The sequence below is a fragment of the Anolis sagrei genome, chromosome Y (genome assembly GCF_037176765.1).
Source record: "Anolis sagrei isolate rAnoSag1 chromosome Y, rAnoSag1.mat, whole genome shotgun sequence".
NCBI lineage: Eukaryota > Metazoa > Chordata > Lepidosauria > Squamata > Dactyloidae > Anolis > Anolis sagrei.
This window is the reverse complement of record NC_090035.1, coordinates 25,295,000-25,322,421: the sequence shown is the minus strand read 5'-3', so window position 1 is coordinate 25,322,421 and position 27,422 is coordinate 25,295,000. Positions and strand designations below refer to the sequence as shown.

General features: G+C 45.3%; 1 protein-coding gene across 2 annotated transcripts in view; it reads right to left on the bottom strand.

Annotated features, from left to right (window-relative positions):
- LOC137094705 (caskin-1-like) overlaps positions 1–27,422 on the bottom strand; it is a 223,643-nt gene that overhangs the window by 26,150 nt on the left and 170,071 nt on the right. For both annotated transcript variants that reach the window (XM_067462172.1, XM_067462173.1), the window contains exons 2-9: positions 20,184–20,235; positions 9,961–10,058; positions 7,798–7,943; positions 6,647–6,742; positions 6,329–6,459; positions 4,793–4,901; positions 4,126–4,234; positions 3,589–3,683 (exon numbers count right to left, since the gene is read on the bottom strand). In XM_067462172.1, the coding sequence (XP_067318273.1) occupies positions 3,589–3,683; positions 4,126–4,234; positions 4,793–4,901; positions 6,329–6,459; positions 6,647–6,742; positions 7,798–7,943; positions 9,961–10,058; positions 20,184–20,235 (836 nt within the window). The remainder of the gene's footprint in view (positions 1–3,588; positions 3,684–4,125; positions 4,235–4,792; positions 4,902–6,328; positions 6,460–6,646; positions 6,743–7,797; positions 7,944–9,960; positions 10,059–20,183; positions 20,236–27,422) is intronic.

The window sequence follows — 27,422 nt, the reverse complement described above, 5'->3', positions numbered from 1 at the left end:
TCGGCCGTCACCACCCCCAGCTCCTTCAAGGTCAGTCCAGTCACTTCAAGGATGCCATCCATCCATCTTGCCCTTGGTCGGCCCCTCTTCCTTTTTCCTTCCACTTTCCCCAGCATAATTGTCTTCTCTAGGCTTTGCTGTCTCCTCATGATGTGGCCAAAGTACTTCAACTTTGTCTCTAGTATCCTTCCCTCCAATGAGCAGTCGGGTTTTATTTCCTGGAGGATGGACTGGTTGGATCTTCTCGCAGTCCAAGGCACTCTCAGAACTTTCCTCCAACACCACCGTTCAAAAGCATCTCTCTTCCTTCGTTCAGCCTTCCCTAAGGTCCAGCTCTCACATCCGTAGGTTACTACAGGGAATACCATGGCTTTGACCAGGCGGATCTTTGTTGCCAGTCTGATGTCTCTACTCTTTACTATTTTATCGAGACTGGACATTGCTCTCCTCCCAAGAAGTAAGCGTCTTCTGATTTCCTGGCCACAGTCTGCATCTGCAGTAATCTTTGCGCCTAGAAATACAAAGTCTGTCACGGCCTCCACATTTTCTCCCTCTATTTGCCAGTTGTCAATCATTCTTGTTGCCATAATCTTGGTTTTTTTGATGTTTAGCTGCAACCCAGTTTTTGCACTTTCTTCTTTCACCTTGATTAGAAGGCTTCTCAGCTCCTCCTCGCTTTCGGCCATCAGAGTGGTGTCATCTGCATATCTGAGGTTGTTAATGTTTCTTCCAGCAATTTTCACCCCAGCTTTGCATTCATCAAGCCCCGCACATCGCATGATGTGTTTTGCATACAAGTTAAAGAGGTTGGGTGAGAGGATGCAGCCTTGCCGTACGCCTTTCCCAATCTTGAACCATTCTGTTGTTCCGTGGTCAGTTCTTACTGTTGCTACTTGGTCCTTGTACAGATTCCTCAGGAGAGAGACAAGGTGGCTTGGGATGCCCATCCCACCAAGAACTTGCCACAATTTATTATGATCCACACAGTCAAAGGCTTTAGAATAGTCAATGAAGCAGAAATAGATGTTTTTCTGAAACTCCCTGCCTTTCTCTATTATCCAGCGGATATTGGCAATCTGGTCTCTCGTTCCTCTGCCTTTTCTAAACCCAGCTTGAACATCTCGCAACTCTTGCTCCATGTATTGCTGAAGTCTTCCTTGCAGGATCTTGAGCATTACCTTACTGGCATGAGAAATAAGGGCCACTGTACGGAAGTTTGAGCAGTCTTTCGCATTTCCCTTTTTTGGTATGGGGATATAAGTTGATTTTTTTCCAGTCTGATGGCCATTCTTATGTTTTCCATATTTGCTGGTATATGGCATGCATCACCTTGACAGCATCATCTTTTAAGATTTTAAACAGTTCAGCTGGGATCCCGTCGTCTCCTGCTGCCTTGTTGTTAGCAATGCTTCTTAAGGCCCATTCAACCTCACTCCTCAGGATGTCTGGTTTTAATTCATTCACCACACTGTCAGAACTATCCTCGATATTATTATCCTTCCTATACAAATCTTCTGTATAGTCTCGCCACCTTCTCTTGATCTCTTCAGCTTCTGTTAAGTCCCTGCCATCTTTGTTTCTTATCATACCAATTTTTGCCTGAAATTTACCTCCAGTGTTTCTAATTTTCTGGAAGAGGTCTCGTGTCCTTCCTATTTTGTTGTCTTCTTCCACTTCCATGCATTGCTTATTTAAAAATAGTTCCTTATCTCTTCTGGCTAACCTCTGGAATTGCGCATTTAACTGGGCATATCTCCCCTTATCACTGTTTCCTTTTGCTTTCCTCCTTTCTTGGGCTAGTTCCAGTGTCTCAGCAGACAACCATTTTGCCTTCTTGGTTTTCTTTTTCTTTGGAACGTACTTTGTTGCCGTCTCCTGAACAATGTCTCGGACTTCTGTCCATAGTTCTTCTGGGACTCTGTTTACTAAATCTAGTCCTTCAAATCTGTTCTTCACTTCCACTGTATATTCACTAGGAATGTTAGTGAGATCATATCTAACTGGTCTGTGTATTTTCCCTGATCTCTTTAGTTTTATTCTAAATTGAGCAATAAGAAGTTCGTGACCTGAGCTACAGTCAGCCCCAGGTCTTGTTTTCACTGACTGGATAGATGTTCGCCACTTTTGGCTTCAAAGGATGTAGTCAATCTGATTTCGGTGTTGACTGTCTGGTGAAGTCCATGTATAAAGCCGTCTTTTAGGTTGTTGGAAGAGAGTGTTTGTTATACACAGCGAGTTTTCCTGGCAAAATTCTATCAGCCTGCGTCCCGCTTCATTTCTTCTCCCAGACCATGCTTGCCTGTGATCCCAGATGTCATTTGACTTCCCACCTTGGCATTCCAGTCTCCTGTAATGAAAATAATGTCTCTTTTTGGTGTATTATCCAGGAGGTCCTGCAGATCCTCATAGAACTGATCTACTTCTGCTTCTTCAGCAGCTGTGGTTGGGGCGTATATTTGGATCACTGTAATGTTGAAAGGCTTTCCTTGCACTCGAATTGAGATCATTCTGTCATTTTTTGGGTTGTATCCAAGCACTGCTTTAGTGAATTTCTCATTAATTATGAAGGCTACTCCATTTCTTCAATGTTCCTCTTATCCGCAGTAGTAGATCTGGTGGTCATCTGATGTGAAGTGGCCCATTCCAGTCCATTTCAGTTCGCTGACCCCCAGAATGTCTATCTTTAGTCTTGACATCTCACCAATAACAACATCCAATTTGCCCTGGCTCATAGATCTTACATTCCAGGTTCCTATGGTGTGTTGATCTTTAGAGCATCGGATTCGTCATTCACCTCCAGTACCGTCGGCCGCTAGTCTTCCTTTCGGCTTTGAGCTAGCTGCGTCATCACATCTGGGGCTAGTTGAACTTATCCTCTGCTCCTCCCCAGTAGCATTTTGGCCATCTTCCGACCTGGGAGTCCCATCTTCCAATGGCATACCGACATATCTCTGGTTGTACTGGTCCATTTAGTTTTCTTGGCAAGGATACTGGGGTGGTTTGCCATTGCCTTCCCCAGGGATCACGCTTGGTCTGACCTCTCTGCCACGACCGTCCCGTCTTGGGTGGCCCTTCACGGTTTCGCTCATGACATCATTGAGGTGCTCAAGCTCCAGCGCCACAACAAGGCGGTGATCCTTTGCTCCAATAATAATATACAATTTATTTAATACCCGCCTCTTCTGAGGTTGGATACAACAAATTCAAAAACAAATGAACATCAACTATATACAATTAATTACATAAGATAAAAACACAAATATATATTTAAAAAACTTACACCAAACACAGATGCAGGATTATCATATAATGGCAATAGAATATAATTCAAAACTCATGATAGCAAGTCGACTGGTTGGTCTCCTTCCAACAAGAGACTTAGCAAAATTAGATCTTAGAATTGCTGCTTTTAAGACTGAGCCATGATATTGCTAAGGACGCATGGAGTTACGCAGTGGAGAGCATGGCAGCCATTCATTTCTACCTGGTATTTCCAACCCATGCTTTTGGGGGTAGTTTCCAGCCTGTCTGTGGTTTGATGCCCAAAGCTACCTACCTGGGATGGAAATGGCACTGGGGCAGACTCACCGTAATGATGTCCCCAGCTTTCACATTGAGGCTGGTCAAGTCGTAGTTGTTACAGTAATCCTTGACGGCCCGGACCTGCAGAGCAGCAGAGGCATCTGGGCAGAAAGAGGAGAAAGCGCCAACCGTTGGGATTCATGGTTTCCTATCACCCGAAATGCCCCACAGGCACCAAATCCCACCTGCTCTTGGAAGCTAAGCAGGGTCTGCCCTGGTTATGATTTGGATGGGAAACTGTCAACAATGGTTACAACAGGCATGTTTTTATGACAGAACCAATTAAGACATGACATTTACAACCCAGGCACAGAAATCGTGGAACGTAATGAATGAGTCAGAGGTAGAGCAATGTAGTTTATACAACACTAGATAGAGACAGAGCTCCATAGAAGCGTTATAACCCATCCTTCTGGTCAACATCCGTCTTTCTCTTTCAGTCATTGAAACAGGGCAGCCTGCATTTCTCCCCAGATGTGGGGAAACTGGACCTCCAATCACTCCTCAAAGTATACTGTGGATGATGGGAGTTGCAGTCCTCACCTCTTAGCATCTGCTTGATCTCCTTGCTGGCTTGGGTGGCTGTGAATTGGTTGACGATGTCCAGCGCTGTCTGGCTGTAAGTGTTCCGGATGTGAGCATTGATTCCGCTCTGCAAAAAAAGAAAGAAAATTGAGCCTGAAAAGAGGAAATTATGACTCATAACTTAGAAGAGACCCCCAAAGAGCATCTAGTCCAACCCCCTTTCTGCGTTTATGCAGGAAAAGCACAATCAAAGCACTCTTGATGGATGGCCATCCAGCCTCTGTTTTCAAAGCCTCCAAAGAAGGCTTTGGGATTAGATCAGACATGGGCAAACTTGGGCCCTCCATGTGTTTTGGACTTCAACTCCCACCATTCCTAACAGCTTCAGGACCCTTTCTTTCCCCCTCAGCTGCTTAAGCTGTTAGGAATGGTGGGAGTTGAAGTCCAAAACACCCGGAGAGCTCAAGTTTCCCCATGCCTGTTGTAGAAGGAAAGGTTTGTGTTATCCAATGAAACATATCCAACCGATTATCAGATGGCTAGACGGTATCCAGATTAGGAATGACTCCAAAACCTTACTGGTGGTGAATGGTGAAACTGGGAATGAGGGTGATGTTGGGATGGTATCTCCAGATCCGTGGAGCCGATGGGGCCACTTACGTCCAGGGTCGATGGGGCCACTTACGTCCAGGAGGAGCCGCACCACCTCCGTCTTGCCACAAAGGGCCGCTTCGTGCAAAGCAGTGCCGGCCTTGGTTTGCCGGTTGATGTCAATCCCAGCTTGGAGGAGGAGGCTGGTGGCAAAGGGAACACAAGGCAAGGATTAGGCCTATTACTGTGCAGTATTCCCTTCTCTCCAAGGAGGAATAGCAACTACTACTACTACTACTACTACTACTATTACTCCTTAACAAATAACAGTAGCAAATAATGATGGTTGTTTGCTATTGTGTGCCCAGGGCAGTAGAATTAGTACCGCTCCATCAAGGAAAGCAGCAAAGCGATGAAGGATTATTTTTCCCCCAAGGAACATCATTATTATTTTATTCTGCATTTTACAATCAATGGCATCTTACAATTGAAGAAATGCACTTAATCTTTCTAAGCCAGAATGGTCACTTGCCCAGTGACTATGACACCCAAGCAAAGCCAAGTCCCAAAGAATCCCCTAGATGTGTTTAAAGATTTCTGGATTGAGAGTTCATTTCTTCCATGCTAAGAGGCCATCAATTGTAAAACACGTCCAATGAGCAACAAAAATACATCAGATATACACATGCAATTCCAAGATGCATCCCATTTTTAGAGATGTTTATATTGGGGGGGGGGGGTGCACCTCCGAGAGAGATGGATGGATGGATTTATGGATAAATGGATGACAGACAGACAGACAGACAGACAGAAAGGAGGAAAGACAGGATGGATGGATGATTTTACATTTATGTTTAACTGCTGTTGTAAACTGCCTTGAGTCTTTGAAGAAAGGCGATATAGAAATTTTCCAAATAAATAAATAATAAATGGATGGATGGATGGGTTGGTGGGTGGGTGGATGGATGGACTGACTGACTGACTGACTGACGGACAGACAGACAGACAGACAGATTCATGGACAGATTCATGGATGGATGGATGGACAGACAGATTGATTCATGGACAGATTCATGAATGGATGGATGGATAAATGGATAGCTTGATGGATGGATGGATGGAGGGAGGGAAGGAGGGAGGGAGGGAGGGAGGGAGAGAGAGAGAAGTTTATGAATGGATGGAGAGATGGTCAGACAGACAGATTCATGGTTGGAGAGATAGAAAGAGAAAGATAGACAGACTCATGAACAGATTTATAGATGGATGGATGGATGGATGGATGGATGGATGGATGGATAGATAGATTTGTGGACAGATATATGCATGGTTGACTGGATGATGCATGGGTTTATGGACAGATAGATGGATAGATACTGTAGTTCTTCCATTATAAGACACCAACTGTAAGGCGCACCCTCATCTCAGGACCAAGAACAACAATAAAAACACATCTGCAATTCACACCGCATTCTTACATGTTGAGGGAGCGGGGGGGGGGGGGGAGTGTGTCTTAGACTGAAAGAAATGTAGGATGGAATTTACAAAGCCTGGGCCCCTCCCTCCCCCACATGCGGCACACAGGGCCTTTGCCCACTCCGCTCCTTCCTCCGCCAGAGGTGAAGGGACGCACCGGATGATGTCAATGTGTCCATTCTTAGCTGCCAAATGCAAGGGGCTGGTGCCGTTGGGATCGGTGATGTCCCCGGGTTTGGGTTCAAGGAGGGCTGCGCACATGTTGCTGTTGAGGAGCAGCTGCACCACCTGCAAGAGATGGAGAAACAGAAATTACCTCCCACCTCCCATTATAATCCAAGTAGCTTCTCATTGAAAACTAGTGCAGTTTCTCAAGTCACTTCTCACACGAAAAAAATATAATCCAAGGTAGGCTTTAATGGGTAGGCTATGTATGCCCTCGATCCATATGGCACCCCCATTTCCCTGGACTTACCCCAACGCGCCCAAATTCGCAGGCCAAGTCTAGCGGCGTCTTTCCAGAATTGTCCAAAATGCATGGATTGGACTGATGTTGGAGAAGCATCTCCGACTGTCCGAGAGAAGAGGCAAATAGAGAAACAACAGGTTGTTAGCGGTAGACACGTATGGCGCCCATGGTCCAAAAGCAGGACCCCACTACTTCGATTCCGCAGCCTAATTTATGTACTTGCAACCATTGACTTTTCTAGGTCACCTAATAGAAATTCATCCAAGGAAAGCATACCATAGAATTACCTGGAGGACCTAGAAAATGCCAAGAGAGATGGGGTTTCTGGGAATATGATTGAGGATGGTGTGTTTTTAACAGTGAATGCAATGTTTTATATGTTTTAACGTGCATTTAATTTTAATTTTTTAACTTAACTGTATTTTAACTATTTGTTGTCCAAAGGCATTGAATAGTTGCCATATGTAAAGCCGCTTTGAGTCCCCCTCGAGGTAGAAAAAGGCGGAATACAAATAGAGTAAATAAATTTCTGCAGTTATGGGATTCTGACCATTGCACATTTTTTAATATGTTGTAACACCCTTTCTCATTGAGGACTAGAACATTTGTGCATATAGTAAGATCCCCATAATAGTGTTTATATTAGCAATAATAATAATTTCATAGAGTTTTGTAATAAGAATAGAAATATTTTAATAGTGTTTTGGAATAACAATAATATTTTATAGTGCTTTGTAATAATATTTAACAATGTTTTGTAATATTTTAATAGTATTATATTATTATACCACAATATATATAGTACACTACCAGTATATTACACTATTAGTATTATATAATATATTGTATATATATTATACAATATATTATATAATACTAATAGTATAATATACTAGTAGTGTAGTGTATATATTATACTACAACATTATTAATATTATATATAATATATTTGTATTATTACATTGCAATGTTATTATTTCTATTATATTGTATATACTTTGCACCTTTAACCTACTACTCAAACACAAATATGGTTTCTGCAAACCATACCTGTGTTTGAGTGTGCGATGGGAGCCCTGCGGTGTCTTCTACGTCTCTGTTCTGCCGGTCTGTGCAAGGCTTGAGTTCACTTTGTACCGCTTCCGTGGGCCACTCACCACATCGTAATGGCCGTGCTGAGCTGCCAAGTGCAACGGGATCTGCCCCTCGTCAGAGGGGATGTTCACTGAGGAACCGGCCTTCAGCACCAGCTTCATGGGCTCCTTCTTGCCCTGCCAGGCTGCGTAATGCAAGGGACGCATCCCTGGGCGGAAAAGGGGCAAATGGTGAGCAGAGAAGACAGAGCAGTTTCCCACCACATGCCATTCTAAGATGGGACAGCACCATGCAAAAGCAGAGGACAGCCATATATATGTAGGTGTGGATATCTACATCTATACCCATATCTATATCAGATCCATATCCATATTGTATCCATATCTATATCTTTATCCAGATCCATATCATATCTATATCCATATTTGTATCTTTATCCAGGTCCATATTGTGTTCATATCCATATTATATCCATATCATTTATTTATTTATTTATTTATTTATTTATTTATTTATTTATTTGCTTTATTTCTATACCGCATTTTTCAGCCCAAACAGGCGACTCAATGCGGTTTACATGGTACAATTTATCAAACAATGTCAGTGCAATTAAAACATAACAATGTAACAAACAGGATCAACAGCATCAATCCACAACAATTAACAATCGAAACAAGACAAGTCAACAAAACAAAACATAACGCCTCAGTTGAAATAAGATCCGTTCTCATAATCCTTGTGCCATTCCTATGTTCCATTTACCGTCTTCCTTTGATTGGTTGCACTGGTTAACCAAATGCTTGTTCATAAAGCCAGGTCTTAACCTTTCTCCGAAACGCCAGCAACGAAGATGCCTGTCTGATGTCTGCCGGTAAGGCATTCCATAGCCGAGGGGCCACCACTGAGAAGGCCCTGTCTCTCGTCCCCGCCAAGCGCGCCTGTGATGCAGGCGGGACCGAGAGCAGGGCCTCCCCAGACGATCTTAATGTTCTAGTCGGTTCATAGGTGGACATGCGTTCAGAGGTAAGTGGGGCCAGAACCGTTTAGGGCTTTATAGGCTAAAGCCAGCACCTTGAATTGTGCCCGGTAGCGGATTGGCAGCCAGTGGAGCTGGCTCAACAGAGAAGTGGTATGCTCCCTGAGTGCCGCTCCCATTAGCAACCTGGCTGCCGAGCGCTGGACCATCTGAAGCTTCCGGGCAGTCTTCAAGGGCAACCCCATGTAGAGCGCGTTGCAGTAATCAATCCGGGATGTAACCAGAGCGTGGACTACCGTGGCCAAGTCAGACTTCCCAAGGTACGGGCGCAACTGGCACACAAGTATCTATATCCAGATCCATACTCATATCCATATTGTACCCATATCCATATCTATATCTTTATCCAGATCCATATCGTACCCAGATTCATATCCACATATCTTTTTATCCATATCCATATTGTATTATATCCATTTTGTATCCATATAATTATCCATATCCATATTGTATCCATATCATATCTATACAATTTGAATATGGATAAAGTATAAATTTGGATAAAGATATAGATATAGATATAGATACAATATGGATAGAGATACAATATGGATATGAATATAATATGTATAATTCATATCCATATTGTATCTCTTTCCATATTGTATCTATATCTATATCTATATCTTTATCCAAATTTATACTTTATCCATATTCAAATTGTATCCATATTCATATAATATCTTTATCCATATCTATATCCAACTCAATATTGTATCCATATAAAAACATATCAATAACCATATCAATATTATATCCATATTATATATTCATATTACATCCATATTCATCTCTATATCTTTATCCAGATCCATAGTGTATCCATATGAAAATCAATATCTATATCCATATTGAATCCATATCATATCCATATTAGATCCATATTCATATTGTATCTGTATCCATATCAATATCCATACTGCATCCAAATCCTTATCTGTATCTTTATTGTACCCATACCAACACCCATATCCATAGTGTATCCATATCAGTATCCATGTCTATATCCATAGTGTATGCCTATGTATGCCTATCCATCATGCAAATCTATATCTTCATCTATATGTATATCCAGATCCATATATTATACATCTATCTATAGCGATATATACACACAGATGCAGATAGACACGCCTATGCCTCCATGCACGTGTGTGTCTCTAGGGCCATCCTCCCTGCCACTTCTTGCCTTTATTGTCCTTGATGTCCACAGCCGCCTGGGCCTCCAACAGCAGTGAGAGGAGCTCTGTGTTGCCATTGAGGGCGGCGTGGTGCAGGGCAGAGAACCTGTGAGAAGAGGAGAAACATCGTCTATCATCACATCCAATCAGTTCCTGGTACATTCCCCTGCCTCTTTGAGCTGATTTTGGATACCATCAGCATTCAGTGACCCTCTTGAGCAGGCATGGGCAAACTTCATCCCTCTAGGTGTTTTGGACTTCAGCTCCCACAATTCTGAACAGCCGGTAGGCTGTTGGGAGTTGTGGGAACTGAAGTCCAAAATACCTGGAGGGATGAAGTTTGCCCATGCCTGCTCTTCAACATTTTGATCCATTTTCTCACTCTCTTTGGTTGAAGATATCATTCTGAGAATGAAGCCTGGAAAACCACAAAAGGAGGTGAACGATTCATAAACTGCTGACATGACCAGAGACAATGATTAACACTTGGATGAAAACAACATGTTTACATAGTCAAAGAACAATGATTATTTCAAGTTAAGGAAGTCAAACAATGCTCCTAACCTAAACCCACGTCAGTTAAGGAAGACAAGCCAACATCTGTCTGGAACTGATGGAGTCAGCATGTTTTAGCTGCAAAACAACCTGTTAGTAATTTACAACTTTTTGGAACAAAAACAGCAAGAAATATACAATATAAGAGACCTTTTTATTATCCAAAAGTTTTTCAGATCTGCAGGAGTGCAGGTTCTGTACACCCGCTGCTTTTTCCAAGGGATGGAGAAGATGATGTATTCGCAGAATGGCAGATTTGTAGGGTACGCAGTCTGGCCCATGTTTGGTTCTCTTCTCCAGTAGAAGGAAGAAGGGATAGTAATGTATGCAAGGAGAGTAAATGTTTATATGTCTGTGAATGCTCCCCCCCCCCCATTTTTTTCTTTGTGTAACCAATGTAGTTATACTCTGTATATCTACTTTCTTTCTCTGAAAGTGCCTAATAATGCAACCTGTCTCACTGGCAATGGAATAAAAGAACCTTTTTAATGTTTGAAAAGCATTCATGACAATAGGTTGCTGGGAGTTTTTCGGACTGTATGGCAATGTTCCAGCTGCATTCTCTCCTGACATTTCGCCAGATCTGTGGCTAATGGCACCCTCAGAGGTCTGTTGGATATGAGGCAAGTGGAGTGTGTGTATATATATCAGGAATGTCCATGGTGGGAGAAAGAACCCTTGTTTGTTTGAAGCAAGTGTGAATGTTGCAATTAGCAAGGTTGAATAGCACTGAGTAGACATGAAGCTGTAAATTCAATCAGTGGGGGTTGCATGGAGGTAACTTTGCTGCTGTTGCCTAGAGGCATCCTCTGTTTGGGAGGTGTTAACTGGCACTTGATTGTTTGCTTCCTGGAGTTCCCCTGTTTCTGAGTGGTGTTCCTTATTTACTGCCTTGATTCTGGTGTTTTTTTTAATACTGGTAACCAGATTAAAAAAACAAACACCAGAATCTAAGGGACACCATTCAGAAACTGAGCAACTCCAGACAGCAAACAATCAAGTGCCAGTTAACACCTCCCAAACAGAGGGTGCCTCCAGGCAACAAAGACCAGTTTACCTCCATGCAGATACCCTCACTGATTGCAGCTTCATTGCCCCTCTTACTTACTTAGGCGATCCCTCGTTGGACGAGTAAGATGGTCTTCCATCATCTTACTCTTCCATCATCTTGTGGGTCCGTATGTGGCTGTGGAGCCCTATTCTTGCTCTGCATCTTCTTCCGCAGTGAGGGCATTGGTTTCCAGGTGGAAGGCGGTCCCGGTTGGGGTTGGCTTGACGCGTCTTCCTCCTGGCATGTTTCTCTCTTTCACCCTCCACTCATGCCTCCTCGAATTCTGCAGCACTGCTGGTCACAGCTGACCTCCAGCTGGAGCGCTCAAGGGCCAGGGCTTCCCAGTTCTCAGTGTCTATGCCAGAGTTTTTAAGGTTGGCTTTGAGCCCATCTTTAAATCTCTTTCCCCGTCTACCAACGTTCTGTTTTCCGTTCTTAAGTTCAGAGTAGAGCAACTGCTTTGGGAGACAGTGGTCAGGCATCCGGACAACGTGGCCGGCCCAGCGGAGTTGATGTTGGAGGACCATCGCTTCAATGCTGGTGGTCTTTGCTTCTTCCAGCACACTGACATTTGTCCGCTTGTCTTCCCAGGAGATTTGCAGGATTTTCCGGAGGAAGCGCTGATGGAATCATTCCAGGAGCTGCATGTGACGTCTGTAGACAGTCCACGTTTCACAGGCATACAGCAGGGTTGGGAAGACAATAGCTTTATAGACAAGCACCTTGGAATCCCTACGGATGTCCCGGTCCTCAAACACTCTCTGCTTCATTCGGGAAAATGCTGCACTCGCAGAGCTCAGGCGGTGTTGTATTTCGGCGTCGATATTGACTTTGGTGGAGAGGTGGCTGCCAAGGTAGCGGAAATGATCAACATTTTCTAATGTTACACCATTAAGCCGTATCTCTGGTGTTGGAGAGGGATTGGCCGGTGACTTCTGGAAGAGCCCTTTGGTTTTCTCGATGTTCAGTGACAGGCCAAGCTTCGTGTATGCTTCTGCAAACGTGTTGAGAGTGGCTTGTAGATCTTCTTCTGTATGCGCACAGACGACATTGTCATCAGCATACTGGAGTTCTATAACAGATGTTGTTGTAACTTTGGTTTTGGCTTTCAGTCTGCTGAGGTTAAACAGCTTCCCATTTGTCCGATAGAGGATTTCCACTCCAGTGGGAAGCTTCCCATCAACAAGGTGAAGTATCATAGCGATGAAGATGGAGAATAAGGTTGGGGCAATAACACATCCCTGTTTGCCACCCGATTCCACCTTAAATGGGTCACTTTGGGAGCCATTGCTGTCCAAGACTGTTGCCATCATGTCATCATGGAGGAGCCGCAGGATGTTCACAATTTGCTTGGGCACCCGATTTTTTGGAGGATAGTCCAGAGAGCGCTGCGATTCACTGTGTCGAATGCTTTTGCAAGGTCGATGAATGCCATGTATAGAGGTTGATTTTGTTCTCTGCATTTTTCTTGGAGCTGTCGTGCAGTGAAGATCATGTCCACGGTTCCTCTGGAGGGGCGGAAGCCGTTTTGGGATTCTGGGAGGGTGTCTTCTGAGAGGGGTTTGCAAGGATTCTTGCGAGGATTTTCCCAGTGGAGGTTAGAAGGGAGATACCTCGATAGTTTCCGCAGTCTGTTCTTTCCCCTTTTTTGAAGAGGGTGATGATGGTGGCATCCTTGAAGTCTGCTGGGATTTTCTCAGTCACCCACACTTTTTCTATGAGCTGGTGGAGTTGGTGTGTCAGCTCAGGTCCTCTCTCTTTAAAGATTTCAGCAGGGATCCCATCCGGTCCGCTGGCTTTGTTATTCTTTTGTTGGTTGATGGCATTGCTGACTTCTTCCAAACTAGGCAGTGCTGCAAGCTCATCCCTGGTTTGTTGTTGCGGGATTTGTGAGAGGACCTCTTCGGCCACATTGGAGCTGCAGTTTAGGAGGCTTTGGTAGTGTTCTTTCCAACGTAGTGCAATTGACTTTTGGTCCTTCAGAAGTTTGGTTCCGTCTGATGAGCGTAGAGGCTGTATGCCATGGTTTCTTGGTCCATAGATGATCTTGTGGCTTTGAAAAATCCTTGAGCATTATGGGTATCTGCCAGTTGTTGGATTTCTTCAGGCTTCTTTGTCCACCAGATGTTCTTGAGTTCTCTTGTCCTTCTTTGGACCTCAGCTTTTGCACTGGCGTAGATCTTTTTCTTAGCAGCACAGTTGATGTCTCTCTGCCATGTTTGGGAGGCTTTCCTGTTCTTGTCAATTAGCTGTTGGATCTCTTGATGTTTCTTGGCTTTGTATCCAATAGTTTCTTCGCAGGCTTGGATGATGGAGGTCTTCAGTTTGTTCCAATGTTCCTCAACATTTTCGGGGTGTACTCTGGGTAGATGGTCCTTGAGTGCTGTTTGGAGATGGGCTTGTCTGGAGGGCTCCTGAAGGGCTTGGGTGTTCATTTTGCACCTTGTCTTTCTTCCTTGGAGTCTACGCTTGGGGGCGATCTTGATAGCCATCGTGGATCGGATTAGCCTGTGGTCAGTCCAGCAGTCGTCAGCACCTGTCGACTGTCATATCTCTGGCGCTTGTGATTACATAGTCTTAGAGGTGCCAGTGCTTTGACCGGGGGTGCTTCCATGATGTCTTGAACTTGTTTTTCTGGCGGAAGAGCGTGTTGGTGATGACAAGGTTGTGCTCCGCACATTTAGTGAGAAGCAGGATGCCATTCGAGTTGCTGTTTCCAACCCCGTCTTTTCCTATGGTGCCTGGCCACAGGTCGAAGTCTCGCCCGACTCTTGCATTGAAGTCCCCAGGAGGATGATTTTGTCTTCATCAGCATCTAGTGTTGGTGCATAGGCACTTATGATGGTTGCCTGTTGGTTTTTGGCAAGATCAATTCGGAGGGTGGAGAGTCGTTCGTTGATGCCAGTGGGTGCTTCGGACAGATGTTTCATCAGATCATTTCTTATAGCAAACCCAACTCCGTGCATTCTTTGGTCTTCTTCGGGCAGTCCCTTCCAGAAGAAGGTGTAGCCTCCTTTTTCTTCCTTCAGCTGTCCTTCTCCCGCTCTCCGGGTCTCTTGAAGGGCTGCTATGTCGATGTTAAAGCGTCCCAGCTCCCTTGCAATGATGGCAGTTCTGCGTTCAGAGCGTTCACTGTCACTGTTGTCCATCAGTGTCCGTACGTTCCACGTACCGAAGTTCATTTTTCTTTTTTGGCCGCAGGGTGGTGACCCCACTGGACGAAGCAGTCCGGTCAGGGAAAAGAGAGGCAGACTATGTTTAGGGCATCTTTTCTAGCCCCCTCCCCATGTGGGGTGAGCAGAGCTTCCAGATTTCACAGCCCTGCCCCCGTCGCCACTCGCTGATCGCCATGGGACTTTTGTTGGTTTGTTTTTCTATTTTCTTTGGAAGACGCCTGTGTGGGGTTTTTTAATGTGTGGAGGTCAGTGCACAACTGGTCAACACACAGTCTTCACAGAGTGAGGTTCCACCGGTGATGTAGTTTAACACAATGACCATGGCTAAATGCTATTCAAGCTTGCTAATTGTAACATCCACATTTGCTTCAAACAGACAAGGGTTCTTTCTCTCACCCTGGACACTCCACAGATATATGTACACTCCACTTGCTTCATTTCTAACAGACCTCTGAGGATTCCAGCCACAGATGCAGGCGAAATGTTAGGAGAGAATGCAGCTGGAACATGGCCACACAGCCCAAAAAAGTCACAGCAACCCAATGATTCCAGACATGAAAGCCTTTGACAACACATATCCTTGAGTTGACATCCAATAACATCTGAGGACCCAAATTGGGTAGAAACTAAAGAGCATCCTCCCCATCCATGTCGCCTTCACATGGATTTAGCAACTTTTGAAGGCAACGATAATAAAAATCAGATGGGGCCCTCCATGGGAGACAAGATGGATATCCCTGGTGCAAGAGGAGGGGAAAGGGGGGTTCCATAAATCAGATCTCCAGAGCTGTGTGTTTTGTACATGCCTCTGTCTGCAGTGGATCCTGTTCCTGCAAGCTGCCTCAAGTCTCCGTTTTGGGGCAAATCCAGAAACGAGGCAATGTTAATTGCAGGCAGCGAGAAACTGTCTTGCACCCAAACTGTCTCCGTTCTCCATCCTGCCTTCAAAGTAACTCCCCAAATTCTTGCTATTCCATGTAGAAGGGAAACATTTCTTCTGATCTCCTTTCCTTGCAATTGAGACTCCCCAAATCCTTGCTTATTTTCCCTGGAAGAAGGCAGCATTTCTTCCTTTTTCCTATCCGTGTCCTTACAAGACCCCCAAATCTTCCCAAAAAAGAAGGCATTTATTCTGATGGCTCATCAGAATAAATGATGACCCCCAAACTCCCAGCTAGTCTGCCTAAAAGGAAGATCTCTCTCCTCGTGGCTGAGACTCCCAAATCTTTCCTATACTTTGCCTTCCTTCTAAAGCAGTGGTTCCCAACGTGTGGGTCTGCAGCTCTAGACGATTAAATATGGTTTTCTTTGGGTGAGCAGATGGCAACTACTGGACGGCATATGTTCTTCTTCTTCTTCTTCTTCTTATTATTATTATAACTTTATTTGTACCCCACTAGCATCTCCCCAAGGGATTCGATGCAGCTTACACAGGCCGAAGCCCAAAACACAATACAACAATACAATACCAAAAGCAAATTAAAAACAGTTAAGCAGAAAACAATAATAGTAAACAATACAACAGACACTATTAAAACTGGGCCGGCCAGAGTAGAGGTACTGGGTTAAAAAGTGCTGGTGTAGCAGGAGGGATGTAGGGTAAATATAAGTGCGGTGTGCAGTTTGTAGTAATCTTGGTTCTACTAAAGTGCTTCTAGGATTTGGTGCTGGAGGTTCCTAATCTGAAAAGGCACATCGGAACAGCCAGGTTTTCAATTCCTTTCTGAAGACTGCCAATGTAGGGGCTTGTCTGAGATTTTTCGGGAGGGCATTCCAGAGTCGGGGGGCCACCACAGAAAAGGCCCTGTCCCGTGTCCCCACCAAGCGCGCTTCCGACGCGGGCGGGACCACGAGCAGGGCCTCTCCAGATGACCAGACTGAGCGTGTGGGTTCGTAGACAGCGATACGGTCACGCAGGTAGGGTGATCCCAAACCGTTCAGGGCTTTGTAGGTAAGCACCTGCACCTTAAATTGGGCTCGGAAAATAAACGGCAGCCAGTGGAGCTCCTTAAACAGGAGGGTTGACCTCTCTCTGGAATGAGCCCCGGTTAACATCCTGGCTGCTGCCCGTTGAACCAGCTGGAATTTCCGAGCCGTTTTCAAGGGCAGCCCCACGTAGAGCACGTTGTAGTAATCCAGTCTAGAGGTGACCAAGGCATGGACCACTCCGGCCAGATCAGCCTTCGCGAGGTACAGACGCAGCTGGCGCACAAGTCTCAGTTGTGCAAAAGCCCTCCCGGACACCGCCGATGCCTGAGCCTCAAGCGTGAGTGATGAATCCAGGAGGACACCCAAGCTACGGACCTGTGGCTTCAGGGGGAGTGTAACCCCGTCCAACACAGGCAGCCACCCTATACCCCGGTCCGGTTTGCGATCGACCAGGAGGACCTCTGACTTGTCGGGATTGATCTTCAGCTTGTTCGTCCTCATCCAGATAGACAGCGGCCAGGCACTCGTCCAACACCCGAGAGGCCTCCTTGGAATTAGGTGGAAAAGAGTAGTAGAGTTGTGCGTCATCTGCGTAAAGATGGCACCCGACTCCAAAACTCCGGATGACCTCTCCCAGCAGTTTCATGTTCTGTATCTAAACCTAGGGCTGATGAGGTCTAGCCAATGCAATTTTCTGAATCAGCACCCCAAATAACTAAACCAAATCTAAAGTTGATCAAAAACTGATTTGTAACCCTTTTGGTACTAATGTTGGAGAGTGGTCCCTGGTCAAAGTGGTCCCTGTTCAAGTGGTCCCTGGTCAAAAAAGGTTGGGAACCACTGTTCTAAAGCCTTCCTTGCAGCTGGGACCCCCCAAAATCTTGGCCTTTCTCCCCTCTCCAAGGACTCTGTGTCCAAAGATCTCTGTCCTGCCATCCCACAAATCCTTGTTATTCCACCTAGAAGGAAGGCATTTCTTCTGACGCCCTTTCCTTGTGGCCGAGACCCCTCAAATCCTTGCTATACTTTGCTGGAAGAAGGCTGCCTTTCTTCCACCCTTTTCCTTGCAACCAAGACCCACAAAATCCTACCTTAAAAAGAACACATTCCTTTGGACACAGTTTTCTTGTGGCTGAGGCCCCCAAATTCTTGGTATTCCACCTAGAAGGAAGACACTTTCCTTTTGGCTTAGACCAGTGTTTCTCAACCTGGGGGTCGGGACCCCTGAGGGGTGTTGTAAGGGGGTTTCAGAGAAGTCGCCAAAGTCCATCAGAAAACATACATTGGCAGAGAAGGCTGAGGATCTCTCCACTTGTCCTTCTCTTCCTTTTTGAAAACAGTTGGTGAATCCTTTCACCAAAAGCTCTTCTCCTGCTGTGATTGCCCGGTCTCTCAGCCAAGGGGAGGGCTGTTTCTGAGACTCCAAGCAGAGAAGGGAGAGCAGGCGTGCTTGGTGCATGGCAGCACAATGCATATGTGCAGGCGAGGGAGAGTGTGTGTGGCTGGAGGGAGGCTCGCACCAGCAAGTCCCTTCAAGGCATGGGGGTTCTGTGTGTGAAGTTTGGCCCAATTCTATTGCTGGTGGGGTTCGGAATCCTCTTTTATCATAGGTGAACTATAAATCTCAACATCTACAACTTCCAAATGTCAAGGTCTATTTTTGCCAAACTCCACCAGTGTTCAAATTTTGGCATATCATGTATTTGTGCCAAATTTGGTCCAGTGAATTAAAATATATCCTGCATATCAGATATTTATATTACAATTCACAACAGTAGCAAAATTACAGTTATGAAGCAGCAACAAAAATAATTTTATGGTTGAGGTCACCACAACATGAGGAACTGTATTAAGGGGTCATGACATTAAGAAGGTTGAGAAACACAGGCTTAGACCCTCACGTCCTTGCTATACTTTGCTGGAAAAAAGACAGCCTTTCTTATGACCCTTTCCTTGAAGCCGAGACTCCCCCCAAAAATCCTGTCCTTCCCTCCCCCCCCCCCCCCCTCCCCTTTGCATGGTCCAAAAAGCCTTATGTGGAGGCGATGGCTTCATTGCAGTGCCGGCTCCTATGTGCCATTCGAGCGAGAGGCTGGCAGCTGGGAAGAAGAGCCGGCACCTGCCCAAAGGCAAGAAGAGAGAGTCTCTCCATCTCTCCCTGTGTTTATTTAATGGGAAGAAGAAGGGAGGGAAAGAAGGAGCTAGAAAGCAGCAAAGAGACTTGGCTCTTCGCCGGCAATCATTAGGTGGCAGCCAACAGATGAGGATCAGAAGCGGAGAGAGAGGAGTGGAAAAGCAAAGAGATGATGCTCCTCTCCCTCCGCACCAAAAGTGGGTTCTTGGAAATATGGCGAGGGAAGAAGAAGAAGGGGGAAAAAAGAAAGAGAGAAAGCAAAAGCCGCTTCCCTTCATCTTGGGAAAGGAAGAGAAGGAAACAGGTCTGGAACAGATGGAAGCCGGAAGCTTTTGAAGCCTCATAATCCGGAGGAAAAGGGAAAAACGAGAAAGGGAAAGGAAGGACTCTTTTGGGGTTTTGTTTAATGTCTCTCTTCTTCTTTAAAGGTTCATGGGATGTGCCAAGAAAAGAATGTCTTCCTTGAAAGATTTCTAAGCAGCTGGAAATATCTATTATCTTACAGCAGTGCATTCCACAGCTTGGCTGCACATTTACGGATGCATCTACGAAGCGGAATTAATGCAGTTGGGCACCAATAATAATAGGGAATCCTGGGAGTTGTACTTTGATGCTCTAAGGATTCAGACGTTGCGGAACCACAAATCCCAAGATGGTATAGCCTTAAGGCATGGCAATTAAAACAGCATCAAACTGCACCCACTCTACAGTGTAGATGCACCCTATGGGTGGAACCATTGAATGTTACAATCAAAGTGAAAGGGATTCCCAAAGGTCATCTAGCCCAGCCTCCTGCAAGAACTTCTTTATGCTGCTCTGAACATCAGCTTTAGTGCATGATCCCAAACCAACTCACCAAAGAAAGAAAGAAAGAAAGAAAGAAAGAAAGAAAGAAAGATGGTATAATTGAGGGAATTTCTGGCCTCTACCTATGTCTAATGTCACTCTAATTATCCTCACTCCATCCTTACAAACACCACAGGTAAAGGTTGTCCCCTGACATTAAGTCCAGACGTGTCCGACTCTGGGGGTTGGTGCTCATCTCCATTTCTAAGCCGAAGAGCCGGTGTTGTTCATAGACACCTCCAAGGTCATGTGGCCGGCATGACTGCATGGAGCGCTGTTACCCTCCTGCCAAAACAGTACCTATTGATATATTCACAGTTGCATGTTTTCGAACTGCTAGGTTGGCAGAAGCTGGGGCTGACAGCGGAAGCTCACACTGCTCCCCATATTCGAACCTGCGACCTTTCGGTCAACAAATTCAGCAGCTTGATACGCAGAGCCACCGGGGGCTCCCAAACAACACAGAAAGAATCCTATGCTACCTTACAAATTCCCACAATATTATTATTATTATTATTATTATTATTATTATTATCTTACCCATCTATGTCTTGAAAATTGACATTCACTCTCTTGGTGGATCCCAGGAGCTCTGCGGAAAAGGAGATAGAAAAAGGCAGGTGAGAGGAGCAGAAGAAACAAGCAAAACTTAGGACTCCTTTAGATTATTTACGAAGATTTTGGGATATTTATTCAGCCCAAATCCTATTGCTCAGCCCCAATTATAGTACATAGAGTTATTCCCATGTCAGTGGGGCAGAGAACCCAGTCCAGGTTTTGGCTGACTCTCGAAGAGCTCTCCAAAGCCCTGCACTAAGTAATAGGAATGGGATTTGGTACCTTGGTAGTTGTGCGTAGATTATTAATGCCATCCACATACAAACAAATAACTGTAATATAATATAAATACACTATACAAAACTATCGGCATATGGATCCGGCCTATTAAAATTCAATACCTTTAAAAATGATACAATCCAAGACATCATATATACACAATTATAATTTAGATTATACACACACAACAACAACAACAACAACAACAACAACAACAATATCTATATCTATCTATCTATGTCTATGTATATAATAAAAGTCAAAGTTTGTATGCGGAGGACAAAAGTGTGGCGGGAGGAGTATGTGCCAGCGTTCTGATTGGCTGCCGCTGTGGTGCTATTTGCATATGGTCTCTCATTGGCCAGCTTCAATAGGAGCCCCTGGTGGAGAAAAGAGTTCATGACAGAAACGGGGACATGAGAAGGAAATTTGCATATGGTCTCTGATTGGCCAGCCTCAATTCCAAGATTCCGAGATGACAAAGAGAGGAAAGGAAAAGGCCAGAGGGGGCTGCGTCAGAAAATTACCAATACAGACCAAACTTGGCACACAAAGCTTGCAAGACCCACTTGACATCCTACTGCAGTTTGGAGGAGGATGAACCATGGATGATGGGACTTGCAGTACCATCACTAACATTCTGAGACCACTGTTAACCTCATCCAATGACAGATCAGGACCAAACTTGGCACATAGACCTCTCATGACCCACTTTACGTCCTGGTGTGGTTTGGCCGGGGATGGACCATGGATTATGGGACTTGCAGTACCTTTGCTCAATTCTTGAGACCACTGCAAACCTCATCCAATTACCCATAAAGACCAAACTTCGCACACCAAGTCTCCATGACGCACTCTACATCCTGGTGTGGTTTGGAGGAGGATGCACTATAGATGATGGGGCTTGCAATACCTGCACTCCCTTCCTAAGACCATTACAACTGCCAACAATGATGGATCAGGACCACAATTTACACAGAGAGCCCGCATGACCCACTCTACATCCTGGTGCGGTTTGGAAGAATTTGACAATGGATGATGGGACATGCAGTCACTTCACTCCCTTCCTGAGACCATTGAGACCCTCGCCAATGTCCGATCAAAACCAAACTTGGCACACAGAGCCCCCATGACCCACTCTACATCCTACTGCAGTTTGGAGTAGGGCATACTATGGATTATGGGACTTGAAGTACCTCTACTCACTTTCCGAGACTGCTGCGACCCTCAACAATGACTGAACAACACCAAACTTGGCACATAGATCTCTCATGACCCACTTTTACGCCCTGGTGTGGTTTGACTGTGGATCGAGCATGGATTATGAGACTTGCAGTATCTTCGACCAATTCCTGAGACCACTGCAACCATCATCCAATTTCCGATAAGGACCAAACTTGGCACACCGGGTCTCCATGATGCACTCTACATCCTGGTGCAGTTTGGAGGATTAAGCACCATGGACGATGGGACTTGCAGTACCTTCACTCACTTAGTGAAACCACTGAGACCCTCATCCAATGACTGATGAAAACCAAACTTGGCACACAGAACCCCCATGGCCAACTCAACATTCTGGTGAGGTTTGGGGGAGAACAGACTATGGATGATGGGACTTTAAGAACCTCCACTCACTTCCCAAGACTGCTGCAACCCTCATCTAATGACCAATCAAGACCAAACTTGGCACACAGAGCCCCCATGAGCGACTCTACACCCTGGTGCTGTTTGGAGGAGGACGGACAATGGATGATGGGACTTGCAGTACCTTCACTCACTTCCTGAAACCACAGTGACACTCATCCAAATACCAATAAAGATCAAACTTGGCACAGTGAGCCCCCATGGCCAACTCAACATTCTGGTGATGTTTGAGGGAGACTATGGATGATGGGACTTGCAGTACCTTATCTCACTTTCTGAGACTGCTGTGACCCTCATCCAATGACTGATCAAGACCAAACTTAGCACACAGACCCCCCCATGACCCACTCTCCAACCTGGTGCAGTTTGGAGGAGGATGGACCATAGATGATGGGACTCGCAGTACCTTCACTAACTTCCTGAGACCACTGCGAGCCATATAAATAACTGATAAAGACTAACCTTGATATACAATTCCTTTTTCCAATAATCCGGGCAGCACTGGGTCCCCAAGCTAGTATATAATAAAGGTGAAAGTTTGTATGCGGAGGACAAAAGTGTGGCGGTGTATGTGCTAGCTTTCTGATTGGCTGCCACTGTGGTCTCTGATTGGCCAGCCTGAAAGTTCCAAGATTCCGATTGGCTGGGCAGCGGTGCTATTTGCATATGGTCTCTCATTGGCCAGCTTCAAGAGGAGCCCCTGGAGGAGAAAAGAGTTCATGACAGAAACGGGGACATGAGAAGGAAATTTGCACATGGTCTCTGATTGGCTAGCCTCAATTCCAAGATTCCGAGATGACAAAGAGAGGAAAGGAAAAGGCCAGTGGCTGAGTCAGACAATTACCAATACAGACCAAACTTGGCACACAGAGCTTGCAAGACCGACTCGACATCCTACTGCAACCATGGATTATGGGACTTGCAGTACCTTTGCTCAATTCCTGAGACCACTGCAACCCTCATCCAATTACCGATAAAGACCAAACTTGGCACACTGAGTCTCCATGATGCACTCTACATCCTGGTGCAGTTTGGAGGAGGATGCACCATGGACGATGGGACTTGCAATACCTGCACTCCCTTCCTAAGACCATTACAACTGCCAACAATGATGGATCAGGACCACAATTTACACAGTCCGCATGACCCACTCTACATCCTGGTGTGGTTAGGAAAAATTTGTCAATGGATGATGGGACTTGCAGTCACTTCACTCACTTCCTGAGACCACTGACTGATCAAGACCAAATTTGGCACACAAAGCCCCCATGACCCACTCTACATCCTGCTGCAGTTTTGGAGGAGGACGGACAATGGATGATGTGACTTCCAGTACCTTCACTCACATTCTGAGACCTCTACAAACCTCATGCAATGACTGATCAAGACCAAACTTGGCACATAGACCTCTCATGACCCACTTTACGTCCTGGTGTCATTTGGAAAAAAAATGGAGATGGATGATGGGACTTGCAGTAACCTCACTCACTTTCTGAGACCACTGAGACCCTCGCCATTGACTAATCAAGGCCAAACTAGGCACACGGAGCCCCAATGACCCACTCTACACCCTGGTGCAGTTTGGAGGACAGACCATGGATGATGGGACTTCAAGTACCTCCACTCCCTTCCCAAGATTGCTGCAACCCTCATCTAATGACCGATTAAGATCAAACTTGGCACACACAGCCCCCATGACCCACCCTACATCCCGGTGCTGTTTGAAGGATGGACGAGGGATGATGGGACTTGCAGTACGTTCACTCACTTCCTGAAACCATAGCGACACTCATTCAAAAACCAATAAAGACCACACTTGGAACATAGAGCCCCCATGGCCAACTCAACATTCTGGTGAGGTTTGGGGGAGTACAGACTATGGATGATGGGACTTCAAGTACCTCCACTCACTTCCTAAGACCTCTGCAACACTCATCTAATGACCGATCAAGTCCAAACTTGGCACACAAAACCCCCATGACCAACTCTCCATCCTGGAGCAGTTTGGAGGGTGATGGACCACAGATAATGGGACTCACAATAACTTCACTAACTTCCTGAGACAACTGCGAGTCATATAAATACCTGATAAAGACCAACCTTGAGACACAATTCCTTTCTCAAATAACCCGGGCAGCGCCGGGTCCCCAAGCTAGTATAAAATAAAAGAGAAAATATGTCTGTGTGTACGAAGCTGGGGTGTCCATTTACACAGACAAGCTCCTGCCTCCACAAACAGCTATAGCTCCCACCACTTAGGAGACACCAAAGAGTCTCTCTTTAATGACATTGCAGGTCATAGTGAGCACCATAAACATGTCCAAGAGCCCTGCCAATGTCCTCCACAAACATCATACTGTCATCAAGAGCAGCGGAGGCCCTCACCTTCAAGTTGGTTTGACCCGCAGCAGAGAATTCTGCAGTTCCTGGCAGCCACAATTGGGGCAGACTGATAAAATGTGCCCCAACAGACAGCTCAAACAGAGACTGCACTCAGTCTCTGCCTTTCCATCACTTTTCCCCAAGCCCTAACATTGTAACTATTCCCCTAATAAAGATACTTGAAATTGCAACTTTTTAACTTTCTCACTTGATACTTTGTGTCTCTCCTTGCTTGAACTATCAAATTGCATGAAAGTAACCTTTTCCAGGCTCCGGGGAACCGCAAGCCTGCCCGGAATGCCTCTCTGGCGTTCCGGGGACGCCGGATCTGCATTATTTAAAACCACGGATACGGGGTCTCTCCTTTCAGATCTCGGTATCCGCAAAATCACAAAATGGTGGATCAGCTCAATTTTAATGTCTTATTTTTCTGTACTAAATTCTAAACCTATCTGCTATCTCGCTTTTCTTATTTTGGACCCCTACGCTCAGGAAATAACCTCTCTAGTTTTGAGAATATATTTTATTTAGAAACAGCTGATTGTCAAAAATGCCATTTCCATGGCTGCTGTTTCATCGCTCCTCACTGCCGCTCACCTCTGCCAAGCTCCGGACCCAGGGACTTGATGCGGTTCCTCCATGGGACTTCAGAGAGGAGCCTGGCCAAGGGGCCCTGGACCTTGGGAAGAGATTCTAGTTTTCCAAGGACCAAAGTGTGAATCCATTGCAGCAGGGCCGGAGTTCCATCTGCCAGCCTTTGCAAAGATCAAGGATTTCTGTTGCCTGTTTAGGACTTCAGAAAACACAATTTCCCCATGAACTTTCTTCAGAGACACTGGACTCAAAGCCTCAAAATAAAATTAATTCTTTTATTAAATATATTTGGGATGTGGGACAAAGATGGGGTTTTGTTGCTATGAAATGTTTATGATTTCAATGTATGTATCTTCCTATGAATTATCTTTTGCCCTTTGCCTTGCCCTTGGCCCCTTGGCCAACCTTAGAGAGATGACCAGGAAAACAACCAGTGCCCGAGGAGGATGTTACCCCCACAAAACAAACATTTCACGAACTCTTGCATGAACAATAGCAAAGGAAGTTCCTATTGATTTTCTGAGTTGGTCTGATTGATAGGCACTTCCTACGGCCAAGTTTTGATTATTAGAAAAAAATGCGGGTCAGACTGCCCACTAGAGGGTCTTCTGCCCAGCTCCGTCTTTCTTCACCCAGCACACAAAACAAACATCTCTTTTCAGATCGGGGACAGGAAAACTCTTCTTAAGTCAATCAGCTTTTTCATCAGCAAGACAATAACTCAATGCCCCAGCAGGCCGATTCCCCGGATGCAGGGACACGTAGGTTTCAAGATGTCATAATCTCATTACTCTCCATTGTCCCTGATCGTCCTGCCTCCTCTTCCCTGATTTGCTGATTCCCCGAAGCGGGGAAAGCCTCCTGATAGGCTCCCCAGAAGCAGGGAAGCCTTGTGATTGGCCCAGGCTGAGGGCGGGCCGCCAAGCCTCCTGTTCAGCCACCAGCCAATCACCATCAAGCCGGGCAGGGAAGGGCGGGCGGGAAATTTGAAATCTCTGTACATGTTTTGGCTATAAAAATGCTTGCAAACTTTGTAACGGCATGCTTATGGGTGAGCTGTCCCCGCATTTGCATCTGACTCAGCTGAATCACTCAATAAAATGCCTCGGTTGTCATCTTCTTTCGCTTTGGTGAGACAACTATTATTTTTATTATTTTTATCGCCAGAATTCGTCTTCTCTGTCCTCGCCAAAGTTGCGGGCCCTCTTTGGTGCGGTCCTAGGGGTCTCTCTTACTGGGGAAACCTTCCTAAAGTCCATATTGACTTCAATACTGCCTGCCACTCAACTGAAGGCTTTCATACGGGGACAATTTTATCCTAGATTTTATATGTTTCCTCCACCAAAAGCATCTCGGTGTTTCTACCTCTCTCCATTGGTGTGGAATTTGTATGTCCCCACCCACTGCCTTTCCCATAGCACACAGCAAACAGAGTTATTCGTCAGCAACTGAACATACTAGAGGTCTTTGGAGAGATACTGGAGGTCTTTGGAGAGATTTATAGGAGTTGTAGTTCACCTACAGTGCACTATGAACCCAAACAATGATGGATCTGGACCAAACTTGGCATGCATACCCAATATGCCCAAATTTTGAGGGGAATTGGCTTGGACATTTGGCATTGTAGGTACTGGGATTTATAGCTCACCTACAATGAGCTCCCAGAACTCCACCCAAGATGGAATTGGACCAAACTTGGCACACAAAACCCCCATGACGAGCAAAAAATATTGGAGGCCTTTAGGGGAAATTCACCTTGATTTGGGAGAGCTGTAGTTCACCTACATCCAGAGAGTACTATGAATCCAAACACTGATGGATCTGGACCAAACTTGACACACGTATCTGATATGCCAAAATGTGATTACTGGAGGGGTTTGGGGAAACTGGCCTTCCTTTCTGGGAGTTGTAATTCACCCACAACAAGAGAAACTGTGACCTTCACCAATGATGGACCTGGACCAAACTTGGCCCACAGAACCCCATGACTAACTCAACCTACTGGAGGGGTTTGAGGGGACTGACACACTATAGTGGGAATTGTAGTTTACCCTAGAGTCAAAGAGCACAGTGAACCCCACCAATGATACATCTAGAGCAAACTGGTCCAACATAACAAATTTGAAGTTCTGATGGAATTTGTCGGGGTTAACCTGGCATGATGGGAGTTGTAGTTCACCCATAACCTTATGCATTTTAATTAAAAATTGACTTTTTCAAATAACCTGGGCAAAGCAGGTACCCAAGCTAGTAATAATAATAATACTTTGAATATGTTTTAATGGGTATAGAGGTTGAGAAGATCGGGATATAAAAGTTTTA